Consider the following 11,801-nt stretch of genomic DNA (forward strand, 5'->3'; position numbering starts at 1 on the left):
AAGATAGGGATCTAGTACTCTAGCCTTGACAGCACCCTTTACGTTAGAGGATATAAAGACAGTTCTGTAGTTAAGCAGCTTATAAGGAAGGCAAACATCACCTTCTTTAAATATAAACCTGGTTCTATATACTCTTCCTGCAAACAAATCGCAGCGAGTGATGCTGGAATTATAAGCACCCTAGTACTAGTAACGCAGAAAACGAAGCGACCTTTGTATAAGACCCCTAAAACAAGAAGCGATGATGCCTGGCTCTGGCACCTACGATCTAGACACCTTGCGCCAGCAGCACTTAAGAAACTCGTGCTTAACGCTTGGGGGGTGAGGATTAAGGGCCCAGCTCGTATTAATTGCCAGCACTGTGCGACGACCTACGCTAAACAGGTGATTTCCAGGCGAACGTCGGAGCGAAGAGCAACAAGACCGTATTACAGGATCTCATAAGACCTCTTCGACTACCCAAGAGGTTACGACTGAAGCCGCTAGCTATTAGTGATTAAAGACGAATTCACTAGCCGGCTCTTCACATTCCTACGCGTAAGTAAAACCTATAACGACGTATTCAAGGCTATCCGGACTTTTAAACGCTGGGTGGCTAGACAGCGAGGCGTACTCGTTTGCAAAATACGGCAAGATGTAGAACGCACTGTAATTGCGATTAATAGTTATACGGAATATCAGGTCTAGACCTTAGATAATGGAATTGAAATCGAAGCGACTCCGCTATACATAAAGGAACCAAACGGGGGAGGCGAAAGGGCTGGCCAAGAGATTATCATGCAGGCAATCAAGATGCTAGACTCGGCAGGCCTCCCAACCTCCCTCTAGGTTGAAGTAGTAATAGCAGCTGCATACCTCTACAACATGAGCCCTCTGCAGCGAAGAGCTTGGCTCTCACCCGTTTAAGTTAAAGAGCAGTGGTTCCGGTAATACTTTCGCTGGTAGCAACCCGCTTACTAAGCCAGCCTGGGACGCGAACTTCGCCTGCAATGGGGATGGATCTACGCATACGGCTGCAAGGCTTACCCGTTAAAGAAGGATCGCAAGGCAAACAGAAATAGACGCAACTTTAAAGTGGAACCGCAAGGGCATATTGGATACCTAGTGGGCTACGTTCCGAATGCCTACAACCTGTATAGGATCTAGATACCTTCGCTTGACTAAGTAATTATCACACGTAATGTAACGTTCGACGAGAGCACTTTCTACTTGAAGGACGACGCGAAATCTGCAATCGCAAGAGCTGAGGCTTGCGCCGTTGCAGACGAGATACAGGAGCTAGTCTCCCGTACCAACCTCGAATTCCAGTTTCTCGGGATACTGGATGACAGCAAGGCTGCGTTAATACTTGAAAACAAGCAACCATCGCTACAAACCCCTACGCCAGCGAAACGGCCCCCGAGCGGAGCGACGGGATCTAACTGGCAGGGGGGATAGCTGCTTTCCCCGGAACCTACACCTCAACCCGGCACAAACCAGGATGAGGATAGTAGGGCGGGCACGCCTCGCATTACGACTCCTAAAGCGAACGAAGTAACGCCTACACTAGAAGACGACCACTTAGACCCGAATCCAGTAGCTAGTGACGTTGTACACGCTAATACAGACGACGTAGTATACGTTGGATACAGCACTCTACAAATCCCGGACGTAGAGGACGATTCACATTTAGAAGTCTGAGGCGAAGACTCCCAGACTCACCCGGTGCGGCCACACTTGGAAAATGGGGAACGGAGCGACCCTCAGGATAGGTCGGAGCGGGTGTACAACCGCAAAGACTAAGGCTACGAATACAAACTACGGCGCTTGCTACGGTTTGCGAATCACTTTGCGTTTCTACATACGGAACGTAACTGGGATGCCTTCTTTAATACGTATTTACCAGACAAGGGTAAAGCGTACGAAGAGGCAACTAAAGGACACTTTTCCCTCTACTGCTTCGTATAGGCATTAATACACCAGATGAAGCAGACCAGACAAGAGGGAATACAGAAGGCGAAGATCTACTCTAATGACCTCATTAAACTTCCGAAGATGTAGAAGGACGTTGAGAAGATGCCAACTGGCCTCTAAGAGCTGTTTTACGACGCTGTACGCGTGGAAATCAGTAAATTAGAGGAGATATCCGCCTGGAAAGTTATTAACCAGGAGGAGGCAAAAACGAAGCCTATACCTCTAAAATAGGTTTTTACGTACAAGATTGATCAGAATGGATACCTCGAGCGCTGTAAAGCGAGAATCTGTATACGAGGCGACCTCCAAGAAAAGCACCCCCTCAAACAGATATACGCAGCGACACTTGCCGCCAGAACGTTTAGGGTGGCGATAGCGATTGCTGCGCAATTCGATCTAGAGGTCCAACAGTTCGACGTTATAAATGCGTTTCTTAACGCTAAAAGAGGACCAAACAACCCCCCAGTCGTCTGCTATCTACCAGACGGCTTCAAACAGCACAGGAAGTACGTTAAGCTGCAACGCGCCTTGTACGGACTACGAGACGCCCTATTACTGTGGTACAAGGAGTTTTCCTTAACACTCCGTCGTCTGAAACTTAGACCTACAGACGAGGACCCGTACCTATTCCAGACAATAAACAAGCACGTCTTGGTCCTCTTCTATGTAGACGATATTCTCGTCCTGTACCACAGAGACTACGCGAACGAGGGTAAGGAAGTAATCGACGGGATTAAACACGACTACAAACTTAAGGACCAAGGACCAGTCTAATGGTATCTTGGGATTTAAATCGTACGAAATCGCAAAGCCCGGAAGATCTACCTCGCCTACAACCAGTATATTGAACGCGTAGCGAAGAAGTTTAACGTGGTTGACCACTACGTACCGACAACCCTGCTACCTCTAACTTCGCTTGAGAAGTATAAGGGACAAGCGACACCCGCCGAAGTAAAGACCTACCAGGAGAAGATCAGGTTAATCCTGTATACTGCAGTAATGATCCGCCTAGATGTTGCCTTTGCGTGTGCTATACTGTCGCGTTTCCTGACGAACCCGTCTTCCCATCACCATTCTGCAGCAAACCAGGTGATCTGTTATCTATACTATACTTAATACCTCGCCCCGTGCTTTAGTATCTCGGGGGGTGAGGAAGCGTAAGTTCTCTTGATTGCAGGCGACGCCTTGTTTGCAGATGATAAAGAGACACGACGTTCGTCTTAAGGATACGTGATTTCGCTGTTTAGAGGACTAATCTAGTGGAAGGCTGCACGCTAGAATACAGTTACAACGTCAACAACCGAAGCGGAGCTCCTTAGTCTTGAGAATACTGCAAAGGAGACGATCACGCTAAAACGACTACTTCAAGATATTAATCTCAACCTTAGAGACGTATAGAAGATCCACTACGACAACCGCTAGACGATTCGCCTCGTAGTAGGCAATAGAGAACGTATCTCAACCAGGTTACGCCATGTAGATATCTAGAATATGTGGCTGCGCCAGGAGCACGCGAAAGGCTTGTTCTCTGTGGTATTTATGCCAACAGACGAAATGCCAGCCGATAGGCTTACAAAGTCACTTTCCCGCGCGAAGTTCGAGAGATTCAGAGCACTTCTAAACCTGCAAGACGTACAGTTACAGATACAACGAAACGAAGCGCAAGAAGCGGGAGCAAGTGAGGCCTGCAGGCCGGTTTTATTTGAAGTATTAGCCCCTAATAGCCAGGAGGCATAAGTGGCTCCTGGGAGCCTAGTTCCCGACACGAATTAGCTCTTACTTTTGGAGAGCGGCTGCGTACGTATCCATCAGGACGTTATACGCAGGGACCACACCGGCGGGTAGATGTAATCCAACGAGGCTGTTAATTACAGCCTGAAGACCAGCCGCCTCTACAGACGAAGGTTTCGCCTTAGAAGACGATCCAGCTGCCAAACCGCCATTAACAGGCGCGTTCCCACCTGGAGGCTGAACAGGCTTATCTAAAGACTCGCCCTTATTCTAACCACCAGGCGGTACTACCGCCACCTCGCCCCGACCCTCACCCTCGCCGTACTTGGCTTCGTCGAGGGCCTTGCGGAGAGCACTTTTCACGCAAGCGAAAGACTGCAAACACAGTTAGCCAGGATCAGTGCAAGGCAGCAGACGAATACACGTACCTTCCGGGGTGTACCCGGGGTCCTGTCAGCGGCTAGGAACCTCAGCCCCAGACGAAGCACCTCGCCGGTCGCCGGTACGCACGGCTTCTTGACTTCCCGGCAGTGCTGGCACTTTTGTGAGGTGCCGCTGGGCGCATACTCGCCGTATGATAGTCCCGCTAGTGTACTACGAATGCACTGGATGCAGACGGCGTCTCCGAGCGGTGGCAGCTGCTGAGGATCCTGGAAATCGGCAGGATCATTCTGCCCCTCTACTCGCATGTTAGAAACCGAGACGAACTTCGTATGACAAGCACACTTACCAGGGCCTGTGGTGCCTAAAAGAGGCTTGCGGCCTCGGCGCTGCCGTTTGGGAGCCGGCGACTTATTAGGCTTGGGCCCTAAACCCTCACCCTCTGTGCCACCGGACCCGTTGTTGCCAGGCGGTGGTCCTGGGGGCTTGGGCTGTAAACCCTCACCCTCTAAACCACCACCCGGGTTGGCGGCGCCATCTTCTTCTACGCGAGAAGTCAGAAAGGAAGCGAAAGACGAAGCGAAGTCAATAAGAACGTACTGTTTTCAGGCAGGAGCCTAGTTTCTAAGGAAGGGCCGCCACCCTCCCTCACCTTGCGCTTGGCGGCAAGCGCCGCGCGCGCCTTGGCGGTGGCGGCCGCCCGTTCTTCTTTGCTTTTTGGTGGCATCTAAACGAACGACGTTAGCTTATTGATATCACAGGCGAAGATTCGCGCGCAAACGTGCGCGCGCGCGGGTTGTGATGCTGGAAATATACGTACGTGTGTGTGTGTGTGTTTGTGTGTGAAGAGGAGAAGAGAAGAGACGAACCGCGCAACTGGGAATATTATTCCTGGGCAACGAGCTCGCTTCCAAATCGGGTATCGCGCCGAAATAAACGAGCTCACCGAACGGAAGGAACAACAACTTGATAGGCAAACACGCAAACACACTTTTCACGCAATATCGAATAGCAAACAAGCTGGCAGGCGACTTCTTCGCCTATTATTTCATTTGTCTATTTTTATTTGTATTATTCTCAAGGCTGTAGGTGGGAAACGAAGGATCACAGCCGTTGCTGTATTACAGACGACTCTACGCCGTCTGGGGGGGTATGTCGTGATGCTGCAACCCTTCCGGGCAGCCTTGCGCAGCCTGCCGTAGAGACCCACTTATCCGGGCCGACCAATTCGCCCCACGGCGATGGTCCCAGGCGAAGTACAAATAGACCTTCGCCCCCGATCCATAGTTAATAAGACAAGCCGTCTATTTCACACTATTCTGCCGCGTAGTACGAGTAACCTCGGGCATGCGACAAGTACCTATTCAGGATGGCAGCTATAGCGTATATTATTACTTTCTGGTTTATACTTGTGTTTATCTAAATCGCAAGGTCGCCAGTATACTTACATTTAGCTGGTGTATTAGACCCTCTAATTAATACGCCATCCGTCAGGTTGGGGCTAGAAAATATAGAAGTAGAGATACATAATATTAGGTTATGTAGGATAAAAAAAAGAGACAAAAAGAAACAAAAAAGGCCGCTATAGTAGAGGCTATAGATAGTAGTAACAGGAGAAGTAAGAGTAATAACGCTAAGGTAAAAGTATATATAGAAGTATAATATAATTTGATATAATTTATATAAAAATAAAAATAAAAGTAGAGTAAAAAAGTAAAAAAGCTTCCTCCCTTCTTTTTTTTCTTCTTTCTTATATTTCTTATTTAAAGGTAACCCGTCTCTACTATAAACTGTATATTATCATACGTATAAATAAGCTCTAGCCGTCATTACAGACGGTATTCTAGCAGAATACTAGGGCTAGAGTGTAGAGTTGCTAGCAAAAAAAAACCAGTATAGCCTATACATTATTACAGACTGACTTTTACTAAATACCAGCTTAAAAAACAAACAATAAATAAAAATAACCTAACCTATATATATAGCAACTCTAGGGTTGCAGCACTTACCTCTAGAGTTATAATACTACCCTACACTATTTCCTCTATTCTACAGCCTCCCCGCCCCCCCCCTCCCCCTTTAACTCTAGGCTAGATCGTGTCTACTAGATTAATACTACTACTCACTATATAATATAAAGAGCAATATAGAAGTAGATAATAACAAATAATAATTAATAAATATAGTATATTTATAGTATTCTGAAATATCGGTTTCTAATGACACTAAGGTGTCGAACACATTGATTTCGACTGCTCTGATGCCGGCCTACATAGAGGCAGCGTGGGCGATGACCACCTTGGACTATACGAGCAACAATAGCGTTGCTTTTGGGTACATACTGTCAGGACGTAGACCAGGCTCGCCAGGCGGCGCAGAGACCTCATGCAGACCAACGATTACGACTGTTTCCATACAAGTTGATCTGCAGCGGAACATGACGATACAGCAGCTCGTCAAGGAGAGAGCTGCGTCAAGGCGGGAGCTATCCAATAGTCGCTTCTTACAGTACGGCCTCGGAAGAATTCGGAACATTAATAGCGAAACCCAAAAAGAATCAAGCTTCCAGAGCGTACTCAACATCGTACACCGGTCGCACACTGCAGGACTCAGTACGTCAGGCTTAAGCCTTGATCAAGCAAATACCGAGGAGCTCCCAAGCCATACAGCCTCCTTCTGATATATGCGCCCGGAGCGAAGCAGATTTCCATTAAGGCGCTCTTTAATCCCGTCGTTCTTGCTCGAGAGTAGGTGCACAGGATTCTGCGACAACTAGAGCACCGTTTAAGACAGCTCGTCACCGCTACCCATCTACACCGTTAAAGCGACTACCCTGTCTTAATTTTGGCGATAAGCTGGAGCTCATGGACTGGAACGGCCAAAATTTTCCAACTGCACCTGCAAACACCTGCATTCACAGTCGTATTGCTGCCCAGGCAGCCAACCAACCCAATGATCTAGCTGTTAAATCCTAGGATGGCGAGGCGACATATGCTGAGCTAGTCATCATAGTGAACAGCCTCACACATAAGATCCTTGCCTGCCACAAAATCATCACTGCTAAAGAGCCAATATTTATAATGCTTGGGAGGTTATTGTCTCTAACAGTCTTTCTGTTGGCTGTTATGAGAGTTGGTAGGACATATATGCCTATCGATCCGAATCTGCCCCATGCTCGCAAGGAGGCCATTTTACGCCGTTGTGGGGCGCAATTGATTCTAACCTCACCCAATTCCTCTACCCAAGAATATGAGAGCGTTTACATCACACATGCCGTCGTCCTAGATCGAGATTTCAACGCCCCGAAGGCTGCTAGGCTCCCTGCTGATATTTCCACCCCATCAAGAGCAGCATATATCTTGTTCACTAGCGGGAGCACTGGTCAGCCTAAAGGGGTCGTCCTCAAGCACAGATCGCTTGCATCTTCTTTTACTGTATGGGCGGAAGTCTTAGGCTGGACCAGGGGGTCAAGAGTTTTGCAGTACTCAACCCCTGCCTGGGATGCATGTATACTCGAGACGGTCGGTTCCCTTCACGCAGGCGCGTGCATCTGCATTCCTTCGGACTGGGATCGTGAGTCTGGATTAGGAGAGTACATCAGGTCAACCCGGGTCGGGTATATAGTACTCACCCCAACGGCTCTACGCAACCTCGCACGAGAGGATGTTCTTCCCGTTTTAAAGACCCTTATATCTGCTGGTGAGCCGATCCCTTAAGGGTTTTTGAGACCTGGAGTGATAAGGTCCAGCTCTTCAACGCTTGGGGACCTTGTGAGGCTTCAATCGTAGCTTCCATAGGACGCCTCGCATTTGATGCTCGTTATCCTAATACGATCGGGACGCCAGTGGGCTGCGCCTTGTGGATCGTGGACACAGAAGACGTCAGTCGACTCCTGCCCATTGGTGCTGTAGGTGAGATTCTCATCGAAGGGCCGGAAGTGGCGCAGGGATATCGTCTCGCCGCTAAACTAACCAAGGCTTCCTTCACCCAACCCCCATCCTTTGCGCCCAAGCGGCAGAGTGGCCTTGACTCCCCTTATCTGTATCGGAGTGGTGACCTGGCTAAATACAATGCGGATGGGAGCATTTTGTTTGGCGGCCGACGAGACGACCAGATCAAGATCCGCAACCAGCGGTTCAAGCTAGGTGAAGTGGAATCTACTCTAGTCAGTCACCAAGGGGTCTCCAAGATTATAGTGACTACATATCAGATAGACAATGGTTCTGCGACTAGGGATCTGGTTGCTGTTCTCACACTATCCAACCATTGTTGGCATCATGATGCAACTGTGCCAACGTCTAAAATAAGCAAGATTATTCTCGACATGGAGAGTCAGCATCAGCTCCAAATCATCCAGGAGTTTGCCAAAGATCGGCTTCCAAAATATATAGTGCCTACAATATGGATACCTGTGAGAGCGTTGCTGCAGACTCCATCTAGAAAAGTTGATCGAGCCAAGATCAAGGCTTGGTTAGGTACTGTCGACATGTCGGACGCCCAAGACGCTACCAAATCAATTCATCAGGCAACTTCATCCCAAGGTCAAGCTGACCGACCTTTAACACCCCCCACAAGTCCAGCCGAGGTGGCCCTGCAGCTCGCTTGGTCATCCGTGTTACATATTTCTCCAACAAGGATTACAATAGAGAGTTCGTTTATGCAGCTTAGAGGAGATTCCATCACAGCTTTGCAAGTGGCAACGCGCTGTCGGAAACAAGGCTTCCAGGTAATAGTTGCCGATCTGTTGCGTAATGCCACCCTCTCAGAGTCGGCCAGGAGGTTTGGCGCTCAGTCTTGTCGGTCACCCCAACCATCTCTCCCCAGTGTGACGGAAGGCTAAGTTTTAATTTACGTAGTGTCGTTAATTTTGTACTTCGTCTGGAAATCAGACAACATGAGACTAACCTAGCCGGGCTAGCGTTCCGGTATTTAATGTAATATGTGGATTATCCCCGCTATAATCATCCCAGGATGAGCGCGTTCTGTCGATCTGATAAAGGAGTAGGCTATTGTTTACTTCTGCTAATTCTACCTACTTGTATACTTAAGGGCAGGATCCGACAATCTGACAAGCACTTTCTGTTAAGTATGGTCATGGCTGATGAGGGTATTAGGTTTGAGGCGCTGGTCCATCCTTAATCTACATCAAACACTATATCCAGCGCTAGACCCTACTAAGAAAAAGAATAGTACGAATTCCCTTATTGATCGAACAACGTTTTATGCAGCAAAAATTAACGAGAGAAAGAGGCATAAATCGTTTAGGTGGTACTTATACATATCAAACTGCCGGCTGCTTTAGTCTTACCTGCTTACATCTAATTGTCTTTGATATTGACGAAATGACTTATTGGGGGGCGAGTCAAATGCCTCCGTTCATCATCAATTAACCATGCTACATAAGTATCTAGTGCCCAGCCAGTTCGAACCATCAAATAGAGTCCTGAACCGATTGAGCCCAAACCAGAGGAACCTTGTTGTCAGGAGCACCAATAGCGATGCATCAGCACTTCGCCCAAGCGGCACGTAAGCTTGAACAGACTATCTGGGCCAAGCATAGTGCCTTAGATCATACGCATATCAATCCGTTGTACTCTTGTCGCCGACATCGGCGTACCACCTTTTGAGTCGTACGTAAAGCTGAACGTGGAGCTGGACAAAATTTCTCGTTGTTAGGCTTGGGTGGGACGTATCCTTTGGGAGGGGTACGATTTGGAGGGGTCTGGTCTTGGTGGCCTACGCCTGGACTCTGCTGACGAGAACGTTCGATCCTTTTTCGTTTGAAGTTCCCCGGCACCACTCTCTTCTGCTTCGAGACTGCTTGATTGGAGTTCTCCATCGTGCCAGTAAATTTAGGAGTGAAGCAGTTCAGGCCAGAAGAACCGCCTAGGTCTTGGCAAGGCGGTGCGCAACCCCATTCCTCGTAGACGGTGTAGTCAGAGGCGTCGCCACAGGCGTACCTGATAGTTTGGCAACTCCTGCGTGTACCTAAGCATATGCCGTCATCTGGGCATGGTCCATACGTGGGTGGAGCTCTTGGGTTGTTCGAAGCAAGTGGCTCGGCGGCCGGAAGGCCGTTGTCCGTGGTCAGATCGTAATCAACAGTGAAGGTGGACGCAGGTAGTGGTGCCGGGGCCTCAGCCGCAGGCGGTTCCGGTGCCATCTGTTCCCTGTCCGAGGCGTACTCTGTGGAGCCTTCAACGCAGATGCTTGGGTCCTCAAACATGGCGCGAGCGACGTCATGCTAGAGAGCCGTCAAGTTGTACACGTTTTCCTCATAGAAGTATCCTGTTAGAATCGCCTCACTGTAAAGGCCCAGGCTCTCCTGCGTGAAATCTGCCTTTTCTGGAAAGGCGCCATAGCTCCTTATGTACCAGTCGCTGAGCTCTTGTTCAGTCGTATCGTCAGTAGGCGTGTCTCCAGTGCCTGGCGGGGCTTCGATTATAGGTGCATTTTCATCAGGGGGTCCTCCAAAGGCTTCCGGGAGCTGAACATTATAGTATGACGCAGGTAGTAGACCGAGAACAAAGAAGTTATAAAAGTCCCCAGGGGTTTCCAAAGGACCAGTGAACTCAGCATTGTTGTAAATGGCAAGCCAATTTGTTTCCACATCATCAATACTCGTATCTTCGAAGGAAAAGGTGAGGGAGTCGCCTGGGTAGAATGTGCTTGAGCCAGAAAAGATGCTGAAAATCCCTTGGACATCTTGGACAGGGTGGTCCATAAGCTGATTCCAGTCGGCATGAGGCTCAAGCATACCGACTGACTGGCGGGCCCCGAACCGGGTGAGATACTCTATGGCTGGCTCGCCATCGATACGTGATACCGCCGAAATTGGGCTATCGATGCCCCTGACAATGTTCTCCCTGCGGCTGATGATGTCGTCTGCATGTTACAGTCAGCAAACAGAAGCAGATTTGCATTAGTTGATCGTGCGACGTACCTGCGAAATAGATTTTAGGTAACTCCTTGCCATCAATCGATGCCGCAACAAGCGGAACGGGGCTGGCGTAGGAAAAAACAGATAAAATGCCCGCATACAAATCGACATGGGCATCGTGGACCGAGTAAACCAGGTATTGTAGGGCGACCTCGAAGTCGTACTGGCTCTTGAAAACCCCGACCGTAACGTTATGCTTCAATTTTTCCAATTCTCCCATAAAGTCGAAAGCAGGCTGTTGGTAGCCCGGCGGTGGATTCTTGACGTACGATAGAGTACTTTGAAACTGCATCGTCGTATTATAGTATTCGATGAAGCGAAGAGCGGGGGCTTGATGGAACGGAACGCTCATTAAGCATTCGTAGGCATCCGCTGCATAGAAGACGAGAACCCCTATTTTTGTTAGACTCGTATGCGAAATTCGCGTTTACAATTTGGTCTTACCCCTGTTGACATCGTCGATGATGCGTCCGCACATTGGTCTTTCTTCGACAGGCACCTCTTGACGGCGTGGGAGCTTCTCTGGCAAACGAAAAGACGGCCGCGTGAAAGCTAAGCCACAGCACAGGCTCAGCAGCACGATAAATTGTCTGAACAGCATCGTGGACGTCGTAGGGCGCTCAGTGTAAGCGAATGAATGGCTGAGGTCAGTATTCAAATCAGTGACTGATGTGGGTGATTAAATGAATGGCTGAGGTGAGGATGGGCCACGATGGAAAAGACAAGGTAACCTCTCTCCGCAGCTCAAGCCGGTAGCATCCTTTTAATACATTCTGATTTTTTCTCGCCGCCGGCT

At 48.9% G+C, this 11,801-nt stretch overlaps 2 protein-coding genes across 2 annotated transcripts; both read right to left on the reverse strand.

The window, feature by feature from the left end:
• Positions 1-3,954: 3,954 nt before the first annotated feature.
• On the reverse strand, positions 3,955-4,792 carry EsH8_XII_000072 (uncharacterized protein; the record flags this gene model as incomplete). Its single annotated transcript, XM_083273835.1, has 4 exons — positions 3,955-4,059; positions 4,113-4,363; positions 4,415-4,609; positions 4,666-4,792. The coding sequence occupies 4 exons, from the start codon at positions 4,790-4,792 to the stop codon at positions 3,955-3,957; spliced, it is 678 nt and encodes a 225-aa protein (XP_083120449.1).
• A 5,517-nt stretch (positions 4,793-10,309) lies between these two features.
• On the reverse strand, positions 10,310-11,483 carry EsH8_XII_000073 (uncharacterized protein; the record flags this gene model as incomplete). The annotated part of the gene is made up of 3 exons (XM_083273836.1): positions 10,310-10,950; positions 11,009-11,398; positions 11,450-11,483. 3 exons carry the CDS (start codon positions 11,481-11,483, stop codon positions 10,310-10,312), a joined length of 1,065 nt encoding a protein of 354 aa, XP_083120450.1.
• Between the last annotated feature and the right edge of the window lie 318 nt (positions 11,484-11,801).

This window comes from Colletotrichum jinshuiense, chromosome 12 (assembly GCF_051148585.1).
Source record: "Colletotrichum jinshuiense chromosome 12, complete sequence".
Taxonomy (NCBI): domain Eukaryota; kingdom Fungi; phylum Ascomycota; class Sordariomycetes; order Glomerellales; family Glomerellaceae; genus Colletotrichum; species Colletotrichum jinshuiense.